At 42.8% G+C, this 27,955-nt stretch overlaps 1 protein-coding gene across 1 annotated transcript; it reads right to left on the bottom strand.

Annotated features, from left to right (window-relative positions):
* Positions 1-425: 425 nt before the first annotated feature.
* Positions 426-23,256, bottom strand: LOC112442378 (cationic amino acid transporter 3-like). The gene is given in 13 exon segments (XM_059877254.1): positions 426-1,372; positions 1,535-1,643; positions 1,915-2,081; positions 2,280-2,479; positions 11,010-11,112; positions 11,215-11,354; positions 11,524-11,541; positions 11,543-11,744; positions 11,904-12,016; positions 12,221-12,403; positions 13,360-13,513; positions 14,523-14,921; positions 23,086-23,256. Coding segments are annotated over 12 exon segments (1,857 nt in total). The 5' UTR covers positions 14,893-14,921; positions 23,086-23,256; the 3' UTR covers positions 426-1,274.
* Positions 23,257-27,955: the final 4,699 nt, after the last annotated feature.

The raw sequence follows: 27,955 nt of genomic DNA, 5'->3' as shown, positions 1-27,955 counted from the left end.
AGGACAGGGAAGCCTGATGTGCCACAGTCCATGAGGTCACAAAGAGTCTGACATGACTTGGCAATTGAACAACAACAACACGATTCTACAGAAATTCGGTACCTAGTTTTCTCTACATTGTCCAATCTCTCTGTGCCTTAATAAAGTCCACCCAATCAGACCTATTGAACAAATGACAAAAGCCATAAAGGTATAAATGCTTTAAAATATGCAATAGCCCAGGGTCCAACATTAGGCTATCCTAACTATAAATTACCATTTTCACTCTTTGCTCTTGAAGATAGAAGATTCCCCCTGAGCATATTAACTCAGAGACATGGTGACCCATATGGACCCATTGGCTATTCTGCACCCGGAGTTAGATTTGTAACCAAATACAGGTTCAGCCTCTTGTTGCTCAACTTACAATAAATCACGGGGCAAGCTTTCATTGAGAAGAAAGATGCTTTATTCCAAAAAGCCAGTGATCTGAGGAAAAGGTGGACTTGCATCCATGAGAGTTCTGCTCAGCATGACTATCTTTAAAGGGAAACAATCTCAGTTAATCATTAAGGGAGGAAGTCACGGTCATTTTTCCATTGCTGCAAGCCTGCTGACTTCCTATTTTCTCCAGGACACTGTCTTGCTCGAGTGACCCACCTGCAATCGGAGATTCTCTTGCTTGTGTGGTCCACCTGCATTTTAATAAGGGGAAGCGAGGGGAGGAAGTCAGTCATTCTTAAACAAATTTCTTCTTCTTTTTTTTTTTTGCTACACCATTGGGCATGCAGGGTTTTGTTCCCCAACCAGGGGTTGAACCCATGCCCTCTGCACTGGGAGCGTGGAGTCTTAGCCACTGGACTGCCAGGGAAGTCTCTGGAGTATAACTCTTCATATAATTCGTCCTCAACTGAGTTTTCTCCAATGGGGCAGTCTCTGTGTTCTTGTTAGAAATAAGTACAAGAAGGTGCTTCTAATGTGCCCATAATAATTTATTTATTCCTCTAGTTGCTGCTTACATTGTGGCACTTCGTGAAAATTCATCTTGCTGCACACTTATGAAGTATGCACTTACAAGTATGTATAGTATGCTTTTAAAAGTTTACCGAAAACTACATAATGGTCCAGTCACTTTCTCCACGAGCAACAAATACAGGGCTTTAGATGCCTCCACCTTCACACTCCACTGAGGCTCACAGTGTCCCTTGCACCAGCAGATCCTCCAGGGCATGGAGGGATTCCAGGCAGCATCTACCTCCTGTGGTTAAGATGACTCAGCACCAGGGATGTTTTTGTCAAGAGTCCGGGAGGTGGAGGCTGGTGGCTGGTGGCTGTTGATGATTGTTCCCTGACAGGCTGTGTCGGATCCCATATCCAAAGTATATGAGAAATCCTAGTAGGGAAATGAGACGATAAGAAGGAAATGTAGGTGCTCACCTCATTTACAAATGCCTAGTAGACCTTCTATGGGTTCTGATACAGTGTGGGGAGAAATCGTAGGAAGACGTTGGGTTCAGTCATTCAAGAAACCTCTTTATCCCAGAAAGCAACTTACCAATGGCATTCCAGATGCCAAACAGGGCCCAGGCCCCAGAGGTCGTCTGCATCATCAGGTAAACATTCACGAAGATGCTGACCAGTGGGAGGAGAGGCAGAGCAGGGACCTGTGGGCAGAGTCAGTTCATCACTGAACACAGCCCAGATGTCTGAAGTGGAGACCCTACCCCACGTGGGTGGGAGACTCCTGTCCTCCTCAGGCTGTGCATTCAGTTCCTGCTGAGATTATGTATGCAAAGCCCTGAGTGTGAATCAGGGAAAAGTCCATTGGTTTCAGTAACTCCCCTCATTCCCTGTCTAGGAAAGGATATTTTGCCATCAAAGGACACAGACTTCATTCACTCAAGGTGGACACTTTGGACACATAAGCTCACTTACCCTGAATGGAAGAGGAGAGGGGTCCTGGGGCTGCCTCCAGATGATGATCATGACCCCAGTGGTGAGCAGCAGGAGCAGCACAGCCACTGTTGTGAGCACGGGGTCTCCAGAGAACACCTGGCTGGGCCACTGGGCCAGGATCAGGCTCAGGATGGTCAGCAGAAGAACTGCAAAGATCAAGGAGGAGAAGAACAGGCTGGACCCAGAAAACAAAGATGTGGGGACCTCGGGTCACATCCCTCCCTGAAACCACCAATATCAGGAAGGGCCATCGTATCTTCAAGACTCCTCCAGTGACAAAATACACACACTCACTCCATCCTGTCAATTTCAAAATATGACCAAAGAGACTTCCCAGTGCTCACCAAGCAGGAAGGCACATCCATAGACAATCTGGGCAGATTTCTGGGTGGGGGTGGTGCTGATAGGCAACCACAGACTCTTTAGAGTGTTTGAGCTTCCTGCTTCAGGTTCAGAGTCCAAAGGATTTTCCATGACTAGAGGCTTCATCTGAATTTTGTCTTCTATTTTCTCATTCTTGCTAAAATTCCAGTCTGGCTGGTACCTGAATTCGAGATATTATAGGAATATTAACAGCAGTCCCTACTCATTCAAAAACAGGCATCCTAACGCACCACTTTTCTGCTTTAAGCAGAGCAGGAGTTTAGAAGGCCGAAGGAGGTGGCCGGTCAGGGCTGGCGGGGTGAGGCCAAGATGGCAGAGGAATAGGATGGGGAGACCACTTTCTCTGCCACAAATTAATTGAAAGAACATTTGAACACTGAGCAAACTCCACAAAACAAATTCTGAATGCTGGCAGAGGACATCAGCCACCCAGAAAAGCAGCTCTTTGTCTTCAAAGGGAGGTAGGACCAAATATAAAAGATAAAAAGAGAGACAAAATAGTTAGGGACAGAGATCCGTCCCAGGAAGGGATTCTTAAAAGAGAAGTTTCCAAACACCAGGAAACCCTCTCACCGGTGGGTCTTTGGGGGAGTTTTGGAATCTCAGAGGGCAACAAAACCTGGAGGAAAAATAAATAAAACCCACATGTTACGTCCCTAATGGCAACTCCCAGCAAAGAAGTACCCCAGATGCTTTCCTCTGCCACCAGCAAGGGGGTGGGGGGGGGGGGGGGGGCGGTGAATGGGGAGGAGCGGGCTGCATTGTTTAGGGTAAGGACCAGGCCTGAATGCCTTGAGGGCAATCTGAGGGAGCTAACGTGAGATAGTAACCTAAACTGTGGGATAGCCAGAGAGACAGAGGGAAAAAGAGAGAGAAAGAGAACTATCCCGCGAAAAGCCGGAACCTAAGGCACTGCCGGCCTGAGCACAGAATAAAGGACTGAGCAAATACCAGAGGATAGCTAGCTGGCTGTGGTCCAGGCCATCCCCAGCTGGAGGCAGGTGGGGGGCAGCCAGAGCCGGAAAGGGGCAATCTCGGCCCCAGAGAGAGTATCCCCTACCAAACTGCGAAAAGGCTTCCAGTTTCTAACCAAGACTTCCTGAGATTCTTGGAGGTTAACATCCACCGGGAGGGTCGCAGCCAGAGATCAGCTCCCCAGAAAAGACATACCACACACCAGAGACTAGCGTGCCCCAGAAACCGAGAGGCTAGGACCTGGGAGGTGATAAGATGCACCACACCTTAGGAGAGTGTGCTTGCCAAGCACTTGGTCACCTGAGCTGCTCGGATCACAGAAGGGCACAAAACGTGGGCCCAACCGAGTCTGCCTTTGCAGAGTACACGAGAACCTGAACCTGAGCAGCTTAGACCTGGGAAGTGCCTGCAATCCGGGGCCCGCTCCCTGCACAGCAACCTGAAGCCTGAGCAGTGTAGACTGGGAAAGCACACACGCTGTGAGCAGGGGCAAACCCAGTGTGGCTGGGACACTGTGAGCACTCCCCACACACGCCAGTGATATTTGTTTGCAGTGTTCCTCCCTCCCCACAGCACGACTGAACAAGTGAGCCTAAACAAGAAACCACCTTCACCCCCTTGTGTCAGGTCAGAAATTAGACACTGAAGAGACCTGCAAACACAAGAAGCCAAATAAACACAGGGAACCACTTTGGAAGTGACAGGTGCAACAGATTAAAATCCCTGTAGTTAACACCAACTACACTGGAAGAGGCCCATAGGTCTTGAGAAGTATAATGGAACAAAGAACTATCTGGAACTGAACTGACCCCACACTGCCCACAACAGCTCCAGAGAAACTCCTAGATATATTTTTACTATTACTATTATCATTTTTTTAATTAAAAATTTCCCCCCTTTTTTAAAATTCCTCTATTACTCCTTTAATTTTTATTTTTATAACCAACTATTACATCGCAAAAAGAGATCCTATTTTTAAGCAAACTTCATATACATTTCTCATACATTTTGTGATTTTTTAAAAATAACATTGTATTCTTGAGAGTCTAACCTCTACTCTAGCCTTTTAATCTTTGCTTTATGGTATTTGTTATCAATTTTGTACATTTAAGAATCTAATCTTCAGTACCCATTTTTACTTAGGAGTGTAATTACTGGCTTGATTACTTTCTCCCCCTTTTGACTCTCCTTTTTCTCCCCTAGGTCATCTCTATCTCCTCTCTCCCGTTTCTCTCCTCAACCCAACTCTGTAAATCTCTGTGTGTGTTCCAGGCTGTTGAGAACACTTATTGAACAGAATACGGCCTAAATCTATCTCTCCTTTTGATTTCCCCCTTTCTCCTCCTGCTCACCTCTATTTCCTTCCTCCCTCTTCTCTTCTCTGTGTAACTCTGTGAACCTCTCTGAGAGTTCCAGACTGTGGAGAACACATAGGGAATTGTTTACTGGCTAGCTTGCTCTCTCCCCTTTTGATTCCCCCTCTTCTCCTCCTGGTCACCTCTATCTCCGTCCTCCCTTTTCTCTTCTCCATGTAACTCTGTGAACCTGTCTGGGTGTCCCTCACTGTGGAGAATGTTTTCACCATTAACCTAGAAGTTTTATCATCAGTGCTGTATGGATGGAGAAGTCTTGAGGCTACTGTAAGAATAAGACTGAAAACCAGAGGCAGGAGGCTTAAGCCCAAAACCTGAGAACACCAGAGAACTCCTGACTCCAGGGAACATTCATTGATAAGAGATCATCCAAAAGCCTCCATACCTACACTGAAACCAAGCACCACCCAAGAGCCAATAAGTTCCAGAGCGAGACATACCATGCATATTCTCCAGCAATGCAGGAATATAGCCCTGAGCATCAGTATACAGGCTGCCCAAAGTCACACCAAACCCATAGACATCTCAAAACTCACTACTGGACACTTCATTACACTCCAGACAGAAGAAATCCAGCTCCACCCACCAGAACACTGACACAAGCTTCCCTAACCAGGAAACCTTGAGAAGTTGCCTGTCCAACCCTACCCACAGAGAGGAACCTCCACAATAAAGAGGAACAACAAACTGCCAGAATACAGAAAGGCCACCACAAACACAGCAATCTAAATAAGATGAAAAGGCAGAGAAATACTCAGCAGGTAAAGGAACATGATAAAAGCCCACCAAACCAAACCACAGAGGAGGAAATAGGGAGTCTACCTGAAAAAGAATTCAGAAAAGTGATAGCATATGGAATTTAGAAAGATGGAAACAATAACCCTGTGTACGAGACAGCAAAAGAGACACCGATGTATAGATCAATCTTATGGACTCTGTGGGAGAGGGAGAGGGTGGGGAGTTTTGGGAAAATAGCATTGAAACATGTATAATAACATGTATGAAACGAGTCGCCAGTCCAGGTTCGATGCACGGTACTGGATGCTTGGGGCTGGTGCACTGGGACGACCCAGAGGGAGGGGAGGGGAGGGAGGAGGGTGGAGGGTTCAGGATGGGGAGCGCGGGTGTGCCTGTGGTGGATTCATTTCGATGTTTGGCAAAACTAATACAATATTGTAAAGTTAAAAAAAAAAAAAAAGCCTGAGGTAAAAAAAAAAATAAAATAAATGAACCAAAATCTTGAAAACAAAGTGAAGTTACAGATAAATAGCCTGGAGACAAGGATTGAGAAGATCCAAGAAATGTTGAACAAGGACCTAGAAGAAATAAAAAAGAGTCAATCAATAATTAATAATGCAATAAATGAGATAAAAAACACTTTGGAGGGAACCGACAGTAGTTTAACGGAGGCAGAAGATAGGATAAGTGAGGTAGAAGATAGAATGGTAGAAATAAAGGAAGCACAGAGGAAAAAAGAATTAAAAGAAACGAGGACAACCTCAGGGACCTCTGGGACAATGTGAAACTCCCCAACATTCGAATCATAGGAGTCCCAGAAGAAGGCAAAAAGAAAGGCCGTGAGAAAATACTTAAAAAGATAATAGTTGAAAACTTTCCTAAAATGGAGAAAGAAATAGTGACCCAAGTCCAAGAAACCCAGAGAGTCTCAAACAGGATAAACCCAAGGCGAAACACCCCAAGACACATATTAATCAAATTAGCAAAGATCAAACACAAGAAATAAATATTAAAAGCAACAAGGGAAAAACAACAAATAACACACAAGGGGACTCCCATAAGAATAACAGCTGATCTTTCAGTAGAAACTCTTCAGGCCAGAAGGGAATGGCAGGACATACTTAAACTGATGAAAGAGAAAAACCTAAAACCCAGATAACTGTACCCAGCAAAGATCTCATTCAAATATTAAAGAGAAATCAAAAGCTTTACAGACAAGCAAAAGCTGAGAAATTCAGCACCACCAAACCATCTCTTCAACAAATGCTAAACGATCTTCTCTAGATAGGAAACACAGAAACAGTTTATAAACTCGAACCCAAAACAACAAAGTAAATGGCAACGGGATCATACTTATCATAATTACCTTAAATGTAAATGGGTTGAATGTCCCAACCAAAATACAAAGACTGCCTGAACGGATACAAAAGGAAGACCCCTATATATGCTGTCTACAATGCTGCTGCTGCTGCTGCTGCTGTGTACAATAGACCCACCTAAAAACAAGGGACACATACAGACTGAAAGTGAAGGGCTGGAAAAAGATATTTCACACAAATGGAAACCAAAAAAAAAAAAAAAAAAAAAATTCAGGAGTAGCAATATTCATATCAGATAAAAAAGACTTTAAAACAAAGGCTGTGAAAAGAGACAAAGAAGAACACTATATAATGATCAAACGATCAATGCAAGAAGAAAATATAACAATTATAAATATATATGCATTCAACACAGGAGCACCGCAATATGTAAGGCAAATGCTAACAAGTATGAAAGGGGAAATTAACAGTAACACAGTAATAGTGGGAGACTTTAATACCCCCCTCACACCTATGGATAGATTAACTAAACAGAAAATTAACAAGGAAACACAAACTTTAAAGAACACAATGGACTAGTTAGACCTAATTCATATCTGTAGGACATTTCACCCCAAAACAATGGATTTCACCCTTTTCTCAAGTTCACAAGGAACGTTCTTGAGGATAGATCACATCCTGGGCCATAAATCTAGCCTTGGTAAATTCAAAAAAATTGAAATTATTCTAAGCATCTTTTCTGACCACAATGAAGTAAGATTAGATATCAAATACAGAGGAAAAAAATTTAAAAATTCCAACATATGGAGGTTAAACAATATGCTTCTGAATAACCAACAAATCATAGAAAAAATAAAAAAGAAATCAAAATATACATAGAAATGACTGAAAATGAAATCACAACAACCCCAAACCTATGGGACACTGTAAAAGCAGTGGTAAGGGGAAGGTTCATAGCAATACAGGCTCACCTCAAGACACAAGAAAGAAGTCAAATAAATAACCTAACTCTACACCTAAAGCAACTAGAAAAGGAAGAAATGAAGAACTCCAGGGTTAGTTAAGCAAAGAAATCTTAAAAATTAGGGCAGAAATAAATGCAAAAGAAACAAAAGAGACCATAGCCAAAATCAACAAAGCTAAAAGCTGCTTCTTTGAGAAGGTAAATAACATTGACAAAACATTAGCCAGACTCAACAAGAAACAAAGGGGGAAGTATCCAATCAACAAAATTAGAAATGAAAATGGAGAATCACTGTAGACAATACAGAAATACAAAGGATCATAAGAGACTACTATCAGCAACTATATACCAATAAGATGGACAGCTTGGAAGAAATGGGCAAATTCTTAGAAAAGTATAACTTTCCAAAACTGAACCTGGAAGAAGTAGAAAATCTTAACAGACCCATCACAAGCATGGAAATTGAAAATATATTCAGAAATCTTCCAGCAAAAAAAAGCCCAGATGGCTTCACAGCTGAATTCTACCAAAAATTTAAAGAAGAGCTAACACCTATCCTACTCAAACTCTTCCAGAAAAGTGCAGAGGAAGGTAAACTTCCAAACTCATTCTATGAGGCCACCATCACTCTAATACCAAAACCAGACAAAGATGCCACAGAAAAAGAAAACTACAGGCCAATATCACTGATGAACATAGATGCAAAAATTCTTAACAAAATGCTAGCAAACAGAATCCAACAACATATTAAAAAGATCACACATCATGACCAAGTGGGACTTATCCCAGGGATGCATGGATTCTTTAATATCCACAAATCAATCAATGTAATAGACCACATTAACAAATTGAAAGATAAAAAACATATGATTCTCTCAATAGATGCAGAGAAAGCATTTGACAAAATTCAACATACATTTATGATACAAAGTCTCCAGAAAACAGGCATAGAAGGAACATACCTCAACATAATAAAAGCTGTATATGACAAACCCACAGCAAACATTATGCTCAATGGGGAAAAATTGAAAGCATTTTCCCTAAAGTCAGGAACAAGGCAAAGATGCCCATTCTCACCACTACTATTCAACATAGTTTTGGAAGTTTTGGCCATGGCAATCACAGCAGAAAAAGAAATAAAAGGAATCCAGATTGGAAAAGAATTAAAACTCTCACTGTTTGCAGATGACATGATCCTCTACATAGAAAACCCTAAAGACTCTATCAGAAAATTACTAGAGCTAATCAATGAATATAGTAAAGTTGCAGGATATAAAATTGACACACAGAAATCCCTTGGATTCCTATACACTAACAATGAGAAAACAGAAAGAGAAGTTAAGGAAACAATTCCATTCACCATTGCAATGAAAAGAATAAAATACTTAGGAATATATCTACCTAAAGAAACAAAAGACCTATATATAGAAAACTATAAAACACTGCTGAAAGAAATCAAAAAGGACACAAACAGATGGAGAAATATTCCTTGTTCATGGATTGCAAGAATCAATATAGTGAAAATGAGTATACTACCCAAAGCAATCTATAGATTCAATGCAATCCTAATCAAGCTAGCAATGGTATTTTTCAGAGACCTAGAACAAATGATTTCACAATTTGTATGGAAATACAAAAACCTCAAATAGCCAAAGCAACCCTCAAAAAGAAGAATGGAAATGGAGGAATCAACCTGCCTGACTTCAGACTATACTACAAAGCTACAGTTATCAAGACAGTATGGTACTGGCACAAAGACAGAAATATAGATCAATGGAACAAAATAGAAAGGCCAGAGATAAATCCATGCACATATGGACACCTTATCTTTGACAAAGAAGGTAAGAATATACAATAAAGAAAAGACGATCTCTTTAACAAGTGGTGCTGGGAAAACTGGTCAACCACTAGTAAAAGAATGAAACTGGAACACTTTCTAAGACCATACACAAAGTTAAACTCAAAATGGATTAAATATCTAAATGTAGGACCAGAAACTATAAAACTCCTAGAGGAAAACATAAGCAAAACACTCTCTGACATAAATCTCAGAAAGATCCTCTATGACCCAACTCCCAGAGTAATGGAAATAAAAGCTAAAATAAACAAATGGGACCGAATTAAACTGAAAAGCTTTGCACAACAAAAGAAACCATAAACAAGGTGAAAAGACAGCCTTCAGAATGGGAGAAAAGAAAGCAAACAAAGCAACTGATAAAGAATTAATCTCAAAAATGTACAAGCAGCTCCTGCAGCTCAATTCCAGAAAAATAAATGACCCAATCAAAAAATGGATCAAAAAACTAAACAGACATTTCTCCAAAGAAGACATACAGATGGCTAACAAACACATGAAAAGATGCTCAACATCACTCATTATCAGAGAAATGCAAACCAAAACCACAATGAGGTACCAACTCACGCTGGTCAGAATGGCTGCTATCCAAAAATCTACAAACAATAAATGCTGGAGAGGGTGTGGAGAAAAGGGAACCCTCGTACAATGTTGGTGGGAATGCAAACTAGTACAGCCACTATGGAGAACAGTGTGGAGGTTCCTTAAAACACTGGAAATAGAACTGCCATATGACCCAGAAATCCCACTGTTGGACATGCATACCGAGGAAACCAGAATTGAAAGAGACATGTGTACCCCAATGTTCATCACAGCACTGTTTACAATACCCAGGACATGGAAGCAACCTAGATGTCCATCAACAGACAAATGGATAAGAAAGCTGTGGTACATATACACAATGGAATATTACTCAGCCATTAAAAAGAATACGTTTGAATCGGTTCTAATAAGGAGGGTGAAGCTGGAGCCTATTATACAGAGTGAAGTAAGGCAGAAAGAAAAACAGCAATATAGTATACTAATACATATATATGGAATTTAGAAAGATGGTAACAATAACCCTATATGTGAGACAGCAAAAGAGACACGGATGTATAGTACAATCTTTTGGACTCTGTGGGAGAAGACGAGCGTGGGATGATCTGAGGGAATAGCATTGAAACATGTATATTATCATATGTGAAACAGATCACCAGTCTAGGTTCGATGCATGAGACAGGGTGCTCAGGGCTGGTAGACTGGGATGACCCAGAGGGATGGGATGGGAAGGGAAGTGGGAAGGGTGTTCAGGATAGGGAGTACGTGTAAACCCATGGCTTATTCATGTCAATGTATGGCAAAAACCACTCCAATATTGTAAAGTAATTAGCCTCCCCCCCAAAAAAAAACAACCTGAAGAGGATGAACTGCCATTGAGTCTTTAGGAACATAAGAGACCCAGTCAGGGTGCAGTGGAGTCTCACCTGAGGACAAGGACAAAAAACGCCACCAAGGAGTAAACCATCAGGTGTCCAACCGACATGAGCTCCGCCAGATTACTGAACTCAAAGAGCAACGCCATGATCCCTAGAATGAGGGCACGAACGAGGTGGGGGTCGGCAGTGAAAAACCACTGGACGTACCCAGATAAGGAACGGGATCAAAGGAGGAGTGGGTTCTGTTGCTCACCTGCGAGAATTCCAGAGGAAACGACAGCCATGACAGGGGTCTTCATGAGGGCATGGGTCCGGGCAAGTCCTCGGAAAAGGAGCCCGTCCTCTGCCATTTCCTGGATCACCTGAGGCACAGGGAACAAGGAGCTCTGCAGTCTGGAAGGGACGGTGGGAACACGGGTGGGGATGTTGAGAAGGAGGAGAGACCAGGGCTCTGGCTCCCTAGTCTACCTCGGTAAGGGGTCTTTCCCTCTCGTCCCTCAATGCCAAGGGCTGAAACACCTGAGCATCTGACAGTTCATGGAGAGAAGGCCTTGACACTGACATGTATAAAAGAAAACAGGATGCCAACTGCCACGACATATCTGGCAGGGCCCCACCCAACATGGAGGAAAGCCTGCGGAAAGGGGCTGTCAGGTTGAATTTGGTAGTAGGGCACCATGAGAGTGAGAGTCGCTGAGACACCAAAATACGCCAAAAACCAGGTGAAGACTGTGGTCGCGATGCTGATGGGGATGGAGCGATGAGGATTTGGGGCTTCTTCCCCTGCAGGGTGGGCAAATATCTCGGGTTAGGAAAACACTGATGGCACAGCACAAAATCCACTTTCCTCTTGAACTTTCAAAAGGTTTTCAAAATCTTCTATCAACCCCTATGCCCAAGGGCAGCCCAATCCCCTGATGGGACACACAATGACCCAGTTACATTTAGTGACAATGTCATCAAAACCCACAAACGAGTAGAAACATAGAGCTGCTCCATGGAGAATTCCATCATAGTCGAAGGGCACAAACCCTCCAGAACCCAGAGGGCCCAAGCTACAGTGAGAGAAGAAGCAAGAAAGACCATGAGGGGGGTGCGTTCAGTCATCTCTACGGGACTTCAGAGTTAATGCCACCAGCCCTGGGCTCCAGGACCTCGTTATCCAGATCCACCAGCCCAGATCTCTTTAGTCCCTGCCAGATTCCCAGCTCTGCACCAGCCCCAACAAGCATGACAAGGACCGAGAGCACCTTCCTGACTTATAGATGTCACCGGATTCAGACGTGTTCAATGTGTAGTCCTGTTCCATGAGCTTCCAGTTGTGCAGGTCTCCCTTAATGAAGCCAGAGAGGATGATGAAGCTGAGAACCAAAAGGTTGATGCCTGTGGATATTTTTCCAACCAGGACTGATTCACGAACTCCCAGAACCAGTACTCCTGTGGGAAAGATGGAATATGAGACATTCCAAGATAGCCAAATCAAATCCATAGACATAGAAAGCAGACTAGTAGTTGCCAGAGGTTAGGGGGCTGTGAGATTAAGATGGATAGTCTGTCTTTGCTCGCTGGGTACTGGGTTTCATTTTGCTATAATGAAGGATTTTGAAGCTAGATGAAGGTGATTGTTGTATGTCTTGAATGCCCTAAGTACCACTGAATTGCATACTTTAACATGGTTAGTTTCTTACTGTGGCCATTATCATATAATATGGGCTCAGTCACTCAGTCGTGTCAGACCCCTTGACCCATGGATTGTGGCCTGCCAGGTTCCTCTGTCCATGGAATTTTCCAGGCAAGATTACTGTAATGGGTTGCCATTTCCTACTCCAGCACATAATATACACATTTATCAAATCATCATGATGTTCACCTTCAGCTTACATAATATTGTATGTCAATTATATATCAATAAGGCTAAGGAAAAATAATAAAATGGCTAATCTTATGCTATGTTAATTTCCTCCCAATTGAAAAAAGTCTCAGTAGAGAGGAAGAAACTTGTCACTCTAAGTAAATGATTCTCAGCTGGGGGTGATTTGGGTCCCCAGGGGACATTTGGCAATGTCTGGAGACATCCCGATTGTCACAATTTGGGAAATATGAATCACAGGTGTTTAGTGAATGAAGTCCAAAGGTTCTACACACCTGATAGTGGTTGATTACGAAAATCCTGCAGTGCCTGCATCAGCCTCCAACACCAAAGGCTGTTTCAGCCTGGAAGGTCAGTAATGCCAAGGGTGGGAAACAACGCTCTACATCTTGACTTCCTGTCTTTCGTATCCCAGACCTTAATTTCTAGTTCCCACAGTTCCTCCACCTCACACCTTTCCCACCCTAGTTCCCCCACCGCCCCACATCCCAGTTTTCCCATCCTAACTTGGATCCCTTCTCATCTCTGAGCAACAGCACCAGGGACAGGGTGACAAAGTCTGGATACTTGGTCAGATAGTAGGGCATATATGGAGAGAAAGTTCCTTCTAAGGCCTGAAAGATGTAGTTCCCGATATGGCTGTCGAAAGCGATGCTCCAGGCCCTGGCCACGCTGCCCGTGACTGCAGCAGAATAAGAAGGAACATTCATTGACAAATATAAATTGGACCCCCGTATAAACCAAGACCCCTTCGTGGATCACAGCCTTGTCGTGGTGAAGGGCTAGCATAGCTCAATAAAACTATGAGCCATGCCATGCAGGACCACTCAAGACGGACGGGTCACAGTGAAGAGTTCTGACAAAACATGGGCCACTGGAGAAGGAAATGGCAACCCACTCCAGTATTCTTGCCAGGAGGACCCCATGGACAGCATGAAAAGGCAAAAAGTTATGATGCCCAAAGAGGAGACCCCCAGGTCAGAAGGTGTCCAACATGGGAAAGGTTGAAGGTAAAAGGAGAAGGGAGTGGCAGAGGATGAGATGATTGGACAGCATCAATGACTCAGTGAACATGAGTTTGAGCAAATTCCAGGAGAGAGTGGAGGACAGAGGAGCCTGGTGTGCTGTAGCCCATGGGGTTGCAAAGACTTGGACACAGTTTAGTGATGGAACAACAACAAATACACAAAGTCATGTATGTTAGGAAACAAATACAAAATACCAAATCTCAGAGAGCTTCTTTTCATGGGGTGGGGGAAATAGACCCAGATAATTCTAAAATAGATAAACTATTTAATGTTAGTGGGAGATCAAAGTTATGCAAGAAAACAGGGAAGTGGGAGCAAGAGGTCTGGGTGATGAGGATTAAAATTTTAGTTCAAATGCTAATGGAAACTCTATGAAGGCAACCGCTAAGCAGAGACTTCAGTATGGTGAGGGGATAAGCCTGTGGGCCATGCCTCCCTCTCACCCACTCCCTACAGTGCCCTTTCCTCTGGGTTCTTGGTCCATCATTTAAGGAAAGTAGGGGAGAGCTGAGAAGAATGAAGTTGTGGACTTTTCCTGATGTTATTTCCCTCCTCCCCTCACAGAGTGGATGACACAGTTCTCATGCAGGACCGAAGACCCAAACGCCTGCTCCTGGTCTCCAGAACTTCAGCCCCACACCTACCCCACACCCATCCCCTCACCAACGACATAGGACAGTATGAAGTTACAGGCAATGACGAAAGCCCACAGTTCTCCCATGCTGATATAGCTGTAGAGATACGCAGAACCGGTCCACGGGACCCATGTCCCAAACTCGGCATAGCAGAGCCCAGACAACACAGAAGACACAGCAGCCACCAAGAAGGAGACGAGGATCGCTGGTCCAGCGATGAACATGGCCACTTCTCCCACCAGGATGTACATGCCAGCCCCCAGGGTGCTGGCCAAACCGAAGGCCACCAGCTTCAGGGTGTTCAGAGGAGCCGTGGGACTCTCAGAAATCTCAGTGGGCTCCAGCAGCCACCTGCAGACCAGCTTCTGACCAAAGTGGTGGAGATCCTGACACCACATCCTGGATGGAGTTGAGGAGCCGTGATCTGCTGAGGAAACAAGACACAAAGCCATCAGCAAGGTCCACCCGCCCTTGGCCCTGGGAGTCCAAGTCCATGGAGCAGTGGAGCGATGAGGGGCAGGTGGTAAAAGGACATTTGGGACAAGGTCTCCATCTCTGAGCTTTGGTTTCTTCAAACACAAAGAAATCTTCTCACATGTTTCAAAGTTACTGGAAAGGCTTTTTAAAAAGAAGTGAGGTGGAGAGGATCAGGTGTCCCCCAAAATTGCCACTTGGAATATGGATTGTTTGGTGTGTGTATATGCTCACTCCTCTATGACTCTTTGAGACCCCATGGACTGCAGCCCACCAGGCTCCCCTGTTGTGAGATTCTCCAGGCAAGAATGCTGGAGTGGGTTGCCATGATCTCTCCCAGGTGATCTTCCTGACCCAGGGATCAAACCTGAGTCTCCTGTGTCTCCTGCATTGGCAGGTGGACTCCTTACCACTGAGACCCCTGGGAAATCCTTGAATTGTCTTGAGCTGAAGGCAATTAAGACCTGCAGACTCAGGAAATGCTTTCTGTCTCTCCCTTAACTGCTCAAATATACATGTACAAGCACAAACATACATCCACTTATTGTTCCACAATATATAGACTTTTTTTAAAAATTGAAGGTTTATGGCAACTGTATGTTTTCAGATGATGGTTATCAATTTTTCTTTTTACAAATACAGTGTCCTAAAATTACAGAATCTGAAGGAATAAGGAAACCTGGAGCCTGGAAGGCTACAGTCAAAGGTATTGTAAAGAGTCAGACAAGACTGAGTGACTAAACAAGAACAACAGGATTGGCGAAGCTTGGGTTCCCCCGAGAGTTGGGAGAAGTTAGAAAGGGGTCATTTAGAATGTCAGGAGAGTTAACCTCAGTCCATTTACCTATTTTGTGGCAACAAAGATCTAATTATAAGATAGCATTATAATCTAGAAACCCAAGTTTTAGGCCACTTTCCAACCCCCAACTTAAATAAAGGCCAGACATGGTCAAAACAAACCCGAGTTTTCCTTTTTTGGCCCATCTGGCTTTTGAAGGGAATCCTCCCGGGTTGAGCTTCCCTGGGGGCTCAGGCAGTAAAGAATCTTCCTGCAGTGCAAGAGACACAGATTCGATCCCTGGGTGGGGAAGATGCCCTGGAGAAGGGAATGGAAACCCACTCTAGTATCCTTGCCTGGAGAATCCCATGGACAGAGGAGCCTGGTAGGCAACAGTCCACAGGGTTGCAAAGAGTTGCACATGACTTAGTGACTAAACAACAGCTACAACAAAGTGGGAGCAATTTGGTGGCTGTGGTGGTAGGTGCTGTGCCTTGATTCCAGGCGTGGTTCTCCCAAAGTTGATGAGGAAGCTCTGCTTGGGTGAGGGACAGGCTGGGAGTTGCGTTTAGGCAGAATGGGAGAAATGGGGAGAGGGGCAAGAAAAAGATAACTGGGGCTCCTTCATTGAGCAGACCTAGATTAACCCCTGCAGGTTTGGAAAGAGAACAAAGCAGAGAGTGAGAACAAGTTCTCCTGTGAGAGAGAGTCAGAAATCTCCAGCCAGCAGTTTGGGGAGACCTGCAGTTTACCTTGAAATCCTGGGTTTCACCCGCAAATGATCTCGGAGAGAGAGAGAGCCATGAGTGCTGGCTTAGTTCTCTGCCCAAGAATTGGGCTCGAGTATGCAGTATGAAAACCAGGACCCCTAGTTGCCAGTACATCGGGGACTAGAAACTAGAAACAAGGTTCTCCTGGTTCTAGTATCGAGTTAAAAAAAAAAAAAAAAGGCATTTCTCCAGGAGGCAAAAACTAAAAATATAGTAAAAGTGTATTACTAGAGACATAGCACAGTCGTGAGGGAGCACACAGAGGAACAGTTTGTTTAGTTAAGACAGAAGCCAGGCAGAGCTCACACCCAAGAGAAAGGCTGTGGGAGTCCTCCCGAAGGAGGAGGAACCCCATAAAGAGACTGTTAAATCGTCTATGCAAGGCAGTTCTTCCCGTCTTTGTTTACCTTGGCCAATTACCTGGTTTCTTTTTCCACACCTGACCTGCCCTAGGACCCTCCCTGACAGGTGTGTGCAGCTATTTTTCTAGATGGATTCCAGCACACAGGCCTGTGAGGGCCTGGACATCACCTATTACGAGATGGCACCCCCTCCTTTTTACACCCCAAGGAGTCTTTCTGCACATGTATTGTGCCCCAAAGATAGAAAATATGTGACCTCTTGATCTTTTACACACACAGGGTTTAGCCCCTTTCTGTCCCTGCCATGATTGTTATAGTAAAATGTCCACAGCAGGCAAAGTCCAGCTATTTACTCTGTTCCTGGCATTTCAATCTCCAAGTGCAAACAGAAGTCTAGTGTAAATACCTAGCCTGGACCTCACCTGCCTCATTCCTCAGGAAATGTAAACAGAAGGCTAGTTGTAGATGGAGTTCTTTCTCCTGTTCATCTACCCTTCCTGTGTCTTCTTTGCAGGCTCTAGACAGAGAACCTAGGAGGATAGAGGACGAGATTATCTGCCCCAAGAACAATAAAGTTTAAATGCTTCTACAATATGATGAGGGCTTCCCTGGTGGCTCAGATGTAAAGAATCTGCCTGCAATGCACGAGTTCCCAGTTCCATCTCTGGGTCAGGAAGATCTCCTGGAGAAAAGAATGGCAACCCACTCCAGTATTCTCACCTGAGTAATCCCATGGACAGAGGAGCCTCACAGGATATAGTCCGTGGGGTCACAAAAGAGCCAGACACAACTGAGTGACTAACCAACAACAAATATATATATATATATACACATACATATATATTCATACATTCATACAATGGAATGAAACTCAGCCATGAAACATGTAACAATGATACTTGCAGCAGTATGGACCTAGAGCTTATCATAATTACTGAAGTAAGTCAGAAAGAGAAAGACAAATACCATATGATATCACTTATATGTGGAATCTAAAATACAACCCAAATGAACCTATCTATGAGACAGAAAGAGACTCACAGATATAGAGACCAGACATATGATGGCCAAGGGAGAGGGAGAAGGAAGGATTGGGAGTTTGGGATTAGCACATGCAAACTCTTCTATATAGATAAACAACAAGATCCTACTGTATAGCACAGGGAACTATAATCAATATCTTGTGATAAATGTCATTGAAAAGAATATATCATTATATTTGTATATCTGAGTCACTTTGCTGTACAGAAGAAATTATCTTAACACTGTACGTCAACTATACTGCAATAAAATGAAAAGAAAATAGTTCACATTGAAGCAGCCAAGAAGTGAGAGTCTAAATTAAAAAAAAAATAAGACATCTAAAATACGCATTAGGGATTTAGTAGTAAGGAGCACTCCCCTCTTAAACAATAGCAGGACATTTGGAATCCAACCCACATATATTATATTGAAAAAAATTCCACATTGGTTTTAAAACATCTGACTTTTTAAACAACTGTAATATAAAAGGAGAAAACATACAGAGTTTAAAATAATATAAGGACAGAGACTTAAGCCATGAGAATGGCATGTCTGATATCACATGGTATAGAATTTTCTTCTTGTTGAGTCACTCAGTCATGTCTGACTCTTTTGTGGCCCCATGGACTGTAACATGCCAAGTTCCTCTGTCCATGGGGTTTCCCAGGCAAGAATACTGGAGAGGGTTGCTATTTCCTCCCTTAGGGGATCTTCCTGTCCCAGGGGTCAAACCCACGTCTCCTGCTTTGGCAGGCAGGTTCTTTACCACTGATGCACCAGGAAAGCCCAGTAGACAACCCCAACTGACAGGCAGTCTCTTCCTGTTATGATTCATGAGAGAGTCACTCAGGTCCACCTCTGCTGCTTTCTCCCCACCCTCTCATCTTTTCAACATAATTTCCCATGTTTTTAATTCATCTCACGGTGACTGCGGTAACTGTCAGAGGTATGCTCACATTCCTGTTCTTTTTCCTTTTTCATTCAACAGTTACCCTGTGTTTCCAAGTGAGCGTCCTGATCATTATCCCTCCCCAACTTCCCTGCCCTCTGCCCTCTATCTCTCAAATACTAACATCTTTTCATTTTTATGTACTTCCAAAAGTGTCTGAAATTGTTACTCAATTCCATAACCATCGCTGAGTTTGGGTGCTTTGTATTTACATTATATGTGAATATTTTATGTTGATGTTGAGTTCACTGTGACCTGTAATTCACAGTGGATAACCTGCCTCTCCTCACGCCTACTCCACCCCTCCAGGGTTCAGTATGTTAGTCCTCCCATCTGTGCCTCCTCTTCCTGCCTGTTTTCTGTCTCAGATGGAAACACTTCTTTGTCTCACTCTATTTCTCTCTTGCCTTCTGCCCCCTCCCCCATGCATCCTGATTTTGACATGAATTCATCACTGTGCCTTAGACCAGTGAGTTTCCTTTCTTGGTTGCATTTGGAAACCAATCCAAATACCAAAGCCAGGCTAGCCCTGACAGAATGGAAACTAAATCACAGGGGAGTCGAGAGAAAATCATGTGACCTGGAAAGAGGATGAAAAAATTCCCAATCTCGGTATCATCAAAGATTCTTCCATTATGAGGGGACCCTCTCGGGAACACGCATACACACACACACCACGAGTTTTCTCCATTATCTTGTAAACGGAAGGAGTCTAGAAATAAATGTAGTTTTTTTCGTGTTTGTTGATATTCTTACTTTTTGGACTTCCCTGGTGGCACAGTGGATGAGAATCCACCAGCTAATGCAGGGTACATAGATTCGATTCCTGGTCTGGGAAGATCCCACGTGCCATGGAGCAACTAAGCCTGTGCTCCACAACTACTGAGCCTGTGCTCCACAATAAGGGAAGCCACCGCAAGAAGCATGCACACCAAAGCAAAGAGTAGCCCCCTCACCACAACCAGAGAGAAAGCCCACATGCAGCAACTATGACCTAGTGCGGCCAAGATTTTAACAGTTTTTTAAAAAATCAAATGTTTTGTAAAATTTGCCAGTGAAACTATCTTGTTTTTGTGTTGAGAGGTTTCTGATCACTGATTTAACCTCCTTACTTGTTTGTTATTCGTATTGTTTATTTTATCCTGATTTTGTCTTGATATGTTGGATGCTTCTAAAAATTTGGTCTGTTTCTTCTAGGTTATCCAATTTGTTGGCATATAGTTTTTCATAGTAGTTTCTTATAAGACTGTCTATATTTAAAGTGCCATTTATAATATCTCCTCCTTTCTGATTTTATTCATTTGAGTGCTCTCTTTTTAAAATTATTTAAAATTATTTATTTTAATTGGAGGCTAATTACTTTACAGTATTGTAGTGGTTTTTGCCATACACTGACATGAGTCAGCCACGGGTGTATTGCTTCACAATGTTGTGTTAGTTTCTATGACACAAAGAAGTGAATCAGCTCTGTTGCTGTTCAGTCACTCAGTCGTGTCTGACTCTGTGCCACCCCATGAACTGTAGCCCACCAGGCTCTTCTGTCCATGGGATTCTCCAGGTAAGAATACTGGACTGGGTTGTTATTTCCTTCTCCAAGGAATCTTCCCAACCCAGGGATCAAACCGGCATCTCCTGCATTGGCAGGTGGATCCTTTACTGCTGAGCCACAAGGGAAGGAAGCCCAGTGAATAGCTATATGTATACATATGTCCCCTACCTGCTGGGAGTCCCTCCCACCCCATCCCCCATCCCAACCCTCTAGGGCATCACAGAGCTGCAAGCTGAGGTTCCTGTGCTCTCTGCAGGTTCCTATTAGCTTTCTGTTTTGCACATGTAGTGTATACATGTCAGTCCTAATCCCCCAGTTTGTTCAACCTTCTCCTTCCCCCACTGGGCCCATATGTCAGTGAGCTGTCACCTCACAGAAGTCAGAATGGTCACCATTGGAAAATCTACAAACAATAAATGCTGGAGAGGATGTGGAGAGGTGGGAACTCTACTGCACTTTTGGTGGGAAAGTAAGCTGACACAGGCACTATGGAGAACAGGATGGACATTCCTGAACAAACTAGGAATAAAACTACCGTATGACCCGGCAACCCACTACTGGGCATAAACCCTGAGAAAACCAAAGTCAAATCAAACCAAATCACAAAGGTACATGTACGCGAATGTTCTTTGCAGCCCTGTTTACAACAGGCAGGACATGGAAGCAACCTGGATGTCTATAGACAGATGAATGGATAAAGAAGATGTGGTACATATAGACAATGAAGTATTACTCAGCCATAAAAAAGAATGAATGTGAGTCACTTGTAGTGAGATAAATAAACTAGAGTCTGTTATACAGAGTGAAGAAACTCAGAAAGAGAAAAACACATATTGTATATCATGCATATGTATGGAATCTAAAATAATAGGACAAATGACCCTATTTGTAGGGAAGGAATGGAGATGCAGATGTAAGAACAGACTTGTGGACACAGTTGAGGGAGGAGAGGGTGGGACGAACTGAGAAAGTAGCACTGATATTTATAGACGATTATGTGTGAAACAGTTAGCTCATGGAAGCTGCTGTAGAACACGGGGAGCTCAGTCCGGAGCTCTGTGGTGACCTAGAGTGATAGGGACATATACATATAATTATGACTGAGCCTCCTTGTTTTACACAGAAACCAACACAACAGTGTAAAGCAATTATCCTCCAACTAAAAAAAAATTGTAAACATTTAAAAAATAAAGTATTATTAAATTTGGGGAAATAAAAAAAAAGGAAAAACAGATGGCCTCCCAAGTGCCTGGAGGGAGGGAGGACTAATCTTCATTCTGAATCAGAAATGAGAGACTGTGTTTTCAATCCTTTGGGACATAGAATGTCTCCCCATTACACTTGCTCTGCAAGGCTATGCTGACTCAGTGAACATGAGTTAAGGTCAGGGGGCTTCTGTCCATGTTACTCTAAGGTCCAAGTTGAGCATTATGGTTGAGGGTAAGCATTTAAAGTGTCAGGAAGCTATGATTAGCATCTTGGCCCCATGAACACCTCTCTGCCCTTGAACAAGTCATATACTTCTCCAGACCTGTGTTTCCTTCTGTTCAAACGCTGCTGATGAACCTTAAGCCCTGTCGTTAGGAACATAAAATGGTGCAGTTGCTATGGATAAAGTATGGTGGTTCCTCAAAAAAAAACAAAACTGAAATTACCATCATGGTTGGGCAATCCCACTTCTCAGCGTACACCCAAAAGAACTGAAAGTGAAGTCACAGGAGACATTTGCACACCCATGTTTGTAACAGCTTTGTTCACAATAGCTGAAAGATGAAAGCAACCCAAACGGCCATCCATGAAAAATGGATGAACAGAAAGTGATGTGTGCCAACAGAGGAATATTATTCAGCAATAAAAAGACAGGAAATTCTGACCCATGCTACAATAGGGACAATACCCTTGTGGACAAGAGACTCGAGGACAATATGCTAAATGATAAAAAGGCAGTCTCCAAAAGACAAATACTGTATGGTTCACTTCAATGAAGTACCTGATATAGTCAAATTTACAGAGACAGAAATAGATCGGTGGTTTAATACAGACTGGGTGAGAGGAAAAATAGGAAGTCGTTGGTAAATGAGAATCTGGTTTCAGTTTTACAAGACGAAAAGATTTCTGCAAATTGGTGTCACAGCTGTGTAAATTTACCCAATATTGCTGAACCGTTCATTTAAAAATGGTGAAGATGGCAAATTTATGCATATTTTACCACAATTAAAAAAAAATGATGCCAGTGATAAACAGGAGAGCCAGCTTCACAGAGTTCCTGAGTGTACACAACTCCAAGGTAACTTAACATGAAACACCAGTGAGTCGTCCTCAGCGGAATGCTCAGCTCCTAGATGAGGCATCAGCAGACATGGAGGGCAGAAAGGAGACAGGAGACTGAAGGCAGTGGTATGCAAATCACAAACTCTATGTGAGGGTCATCTGAGTGTTGAGTGAGCACCAGTCTAAAACCAGTCGAAGAGCCTTTGCACATAGATCCCATCTCTCCCAGCCCCTCCTCTTCTCACACAAACACAATAGCTCCCAGCTTCTTCTACTTTCATCTGGAAAACAGGTCTCTCCACACTCAGGCTGGAGCTGGGCTGACCCCTCTGCACTCTGGGGTTGCAGAGGTCTCTTTGGGAGGATGTGAACTCAGCACCCAGTCTCCTAAAGAAGAGGGTGACCCGAGACTTACTGGATCCTTGGAGCAGAGCCTGGAGCACTGGGTCAGTCAGGGAGGCTGAGGGTAAACTGCGCAGGGCAGGACCCGATGTTTGTCCAAAAACCAAAGAGCGAAGTCCCTGAGCACAGAAGACAACCCTTACCCCCTGGGTAGTTGGGGTGGGGAGGAGGCTGGGAGGACCGGAAGCTTATGCAAAGTTCCTGTCAGCCCTTAACATGTCTGTGATTACCGTCACGAGATTTTCAAAGTTGTTTTAACTGGGGTAACATACAAATGACATCTCCCTCATAGCCCAGTCGGTAAATAATCTGCCTGCAATGCAGGATACCAGGTTGGATTCCTGGATTGGGAAGATCCTCTGCAGAAGGGATAGGCTACCTACTCCAGTATTCTCCCCTGGAGAATCCCATACACAGAGGAGCCTGGCAAGCTAAAGTGCATGGGATCGCAAGAGTCGGACATGACTTAGCGACTAAACCATCACCACTGTACAAATAACAGGAAATTGACAATTTTAACCCTCTTTAAGTAATCATTGAGTCATGTCATAACAAAAAGCAGAGTCCAGCTGTTGGCTCCTCAAAAGCCATTAAGAATACTGGAGGGCGGAATACAGGTTGGTGGAAGGAAAGTTTGCTTTATTTTGGATGCCAGCAATGGGCGGGGGGCAGAGGGGGGCGGTGGTTATACTACTGCCAAAGGTCAACTCCCCTGCCCACCCCAACAAGCTGACAGTAACAGCTTCGGTGGGTTTTCCTGGTAGTTGAACTGGTAAAGATTCCACCTGCAGTGCAGGAGATAGTGCTTCAACTTCTGGGTCAGGTAGATCGCCTGGAGAAGGAATAGACTACCCATTCCAGTATACTTGGGTTTCCCTGGTGGCTCAAAGAGTGAAGAATCTGCCTGGAATGCAGAAGCCCTGGGTTCTAACCCTAGGATGGGAGAATCCCTGGAGGAGGGCATGGCAATCCACTCCAGTATTCTTGCCTGGAGAATCCCATGGACAGAGGAGCCTGGTGGGCTACAGTCCATAGGTTTGAAAAGAGTCAGACATGCCTGAGCAGAGCACAAGAGCTTTTATAGACTCAGAGAGGGTGATACATTTAGAAACAGCACAGTTCACTCTGACAGTCATCTTGAAATTGGTCATCAGTGAGCTGACCAGCATTGTCTTGACTGTTTTAGGTACAGTTAAACTTCAGTAACAAGGTCAGCTTGTTCCCATTTCCTTGAGGCCAGTTCTCAGAATTGGGGCACCTGTTGTCATGGCTACATTCTGGTCATCAGTTAGTTAACTTCTTCCAGCTGGTGCAAATATCTGTATCTACATGCTCTCAGAATATTTTCTGTAGCCTTTGAGAAGGAACTAAAGGTCCTTGACTATGCTTAATCACTCTATTATTATTATTATGTGTTCTCCTTTGACTGTTTTCCTTTGTTTCTGCATGCTCTCCCTTGTTGGATTAAATTTATTCTTTTGATAAGCTTTTACCACAGACAGAAGGCAGGCAGAGGACATGGGGTCAACGATCTGCCCCATTTCCATGTTAAGTACATTCACATTTTGTGCGACCAAACCCCAGGACTTTTTTTCCTCTGGCAAAACAGAAATTCTGTACACATTCACCAACAATTCCCCCTTTTTCCTTCCCCAGCTCCTGGCATCACCATTCTACTTTCTCCCTATGAATCTGACCACGCTGACCACTTCATTTCAGTGGAACCATCCAATATTTGTCCTCTCTTGTCAGCCTTATTTTACTTGTATAATGTCCACTAGGTGTGCCCATGTTGTAGCATGCATTATAGTCTATTCCTTTTAAATGCGGAATATACTGTGTTATTGGTACCTACCACATTGGCTTAACCATTCTTTGGTCAATAGGCACTTGGGTTGCTTTCATGTCTTAGTTACTGTGAATAATGGTGTTGTGAACACGACTGTACACATGTCTCTTCCCAAGTGTGATTTCAACTCTTCTGGGTTTATCCTCAGAGGTAGAACTGCAGGATCACGTGTTCTTAAGATATTTTATATTCTGTGATGGAGAAATAGTTCACATGCTGAGATATGGGGAAGTCAGTTTGGCTTATCTGTGGTTCAGCCTGAACTTTGTGTAAAAAACACAGCCTGTCAGACCCTCAAAGCACATCTGCTTTAACCTTGAGGTAAAGAAAACTGTTTTGAAATATTAAAAGCAGAAAGGGAAAAACAACAAATAACACAATGGGGATAAGGATAACAGCTGGTCTTTCAATAGAAACTCTTCAGGCTAGAAGGGAATGGCAGGACATACTTATACTGATGAAAGAGAAAAACCTACAACCCAGATGACTGTACCCAGCAAGGATCTCATTCAAATATGAAGGAGAAATCAAAAGCTTTACAGACAAGCAAAAGCTGAGAAATTCAGCACCACCAAACCAGCTCTTCAACAAATGCTAAAGGATCTTCTCTAGACAGGAAACACACAAATGGTTTATAAACTCGAACCCAAAACAACAAAGTAAATGGCAACAGGATCATATTTGTCAATAATTACCTTAAATGTAAATTGGTTGAATGCCCCAGCCAAAAGACAAAGACTGGCTGAATGGATACAAAAAACAAGACCCCTATATATGCTGTCTACAAGAGACCCACCTCAAAACAAGGGACACATACAGACTGAAAGTAAAGGGCTGGAAAAAGATATTTCACACAAATGGAGACCAAAAGAAAACAGGCGTAGTGATACTCATATCAGATAAAATAGACTTTGAAATAGAGGCCATGAAAGACTCAAAGAAGGACACTACATAATGATCAAAGGGTCAATCCAAGAAGAAGATATAACAATTAAAAATGTACATGCACCCAACACAGGAGCACCGCAATATGTAAGGCAACGCTAACAAGTGTGAAAGGGGAAATTAACAGGAACACAATAATAGTGGGAGAATTTAATACCCCACTCACACCTATGGATAGATTAACTAAACAGAAAATTAACAAGGAAACACAAGCTTTAAATAACACAATGGACCAATTAGACCTAATTGATATCTATAGGACATTTTACCCTAACAATGAATGTCACCCTTTTCTCAAGTGCACACAGTACCTTCTAGAGGCTAGATCACATCATGGGCCATATATCTAGGCTTGGTAAATTCAAAAAAATTGAAATCATTCCAAGAATTTTTTTCTGATCACAATGCAGTAAGACTACAGGGAAAAAATACAAAAAAAGACTACTGTTAAAAATACAAACATATGGAGGCTGAACAACACGCTTCTGAAGAACCAACAAATCACTAAAGAAATCAAGAAAGAAATCAAAATATGCATAAAAACTATTGTTAATGAAAACACAACAACCCAATACCTATGGGACTCAGTGCTAAGGAGAACGTTCATAACAATACAAGCTTACCTCAAGAAACAAGAGAAAAGCCAAATAAATAACCTAGCTCTACACCTAAAGCAACTAGAAAAGGAAGGAACGAAGAACCCCAGGATTAGTAGAAGGAAAGAAATCTTAAAAATTAGGGCAGAAAGAAATGCAAAAGAAACAAAGGTGATCATAGCCAAAATCAACAAAGCTAAAAGCTGGTTCTTTGAGAAGGTAAATAAAATAGAAAAACCGTTAGCCAGACTCATCAAGAAACAAAGGCAGAAGAAGCAAATCAACACAATTAGAAATGAAAATGGAGAAATCACAGCAGACAACACAGAAATACACAGGATCATAAGAGACTGCTATCAGCAACTATATGCCAATAAAATGGACAACTTGGAAGAAATGGGGAAATTCTTAGAAAAGTATAACCTTCCAAAACTGAACCAGGAACAAATAGAGAATCTTAACAGACTCATCACAAGCACGGAAATCAAAACTGAAATCAGAAATCTTCCAGCAAACAAAAGCCCAGGACCAGATGGCTTCACAGCTGAATTCTACCAAAAATTTATAGAAGAGTTAACACCTATCCTACCCAAACTCTTCCAGAAAATTGCAGGAAGGTAAACTTCCAATGTCATTCTATGAGGCCACCATCACCCTAATACCAAAACCTGACAAAGATGCCACAAAAAAAAGAAAACTACAGCCCAATATCACTGATGAACATAGATGCAAAAATCCTTAATGAAATTCAGCAAACAGAATCCAACAACATATTAAAAAGATCATACATCATGGCCAAGTGGGCTTTATCCCAAGGATGCAAGGATTCTTTAATATCCACAAATCAATCAATGTGATACACCACATTAACAAATTAAAAGATAAAAACCATATGATTATCTCAATAGATGTAGAGAAAGCCTTTGATAAATTTCAACATCCATTTATGATAAAAATCCTCCAGAAAGCAGGAGTAGAAGGAACATACCTCAACATAATAAAAGCCATATATTATAAACCCACAGCAAACATTATCCTCAATGGGGAAAAAATTGAAAGCATTTCCCCAAGAGTCAGGAACAAGACAAGTGCCCATTCTCACCACTACTATTCAACATAGTTTTGGAAGTTTTAGCCACAGCAATCAGAGAAGTAAAAGAAATAAAAGGAATCCAGATTGGAAAAGAAGAATTAAAACTCTCACTGTTTGCAGATGACATGATCCTCTACATAGAAAACCCTAAAGACTCCACCAGAAAATTACTAGAGCTAATCAATGACTATAGTAAAGTTGCAGGATATAAAATTAACACAGAGAAATCCCTTGCATTCCTATACACCAACAATGAGAAAACAGAAAGAGAAATTAAGGAAAAACTTCCATTCACCATTGCAAAAAAAGAATAAAATACTTAGGAATAAGTCTACCTAAAGAAAGAAAAGACCTATATATAGAAAACTATAAAGCATTGATGACAGAAATCAAAGAGGAC

This window comes from Bos taurus, chromosome 18 (assembly GCF_002263795.3).
Source record: "Bos taurus isolate L1 Dominette 01449 registration number 42190680 breed Hereford chromosome 18, ARS-UCD2.0, whole genome shotgun sequence".
NCBI lineage: Eukaryota > Metazoa > Chordata > Mammalia > Artiodactyla > Bovidae > Bos > Bos taurus.
This window is presented reverse-complemented; position numbering and strand designations above follow the sequence as displayed.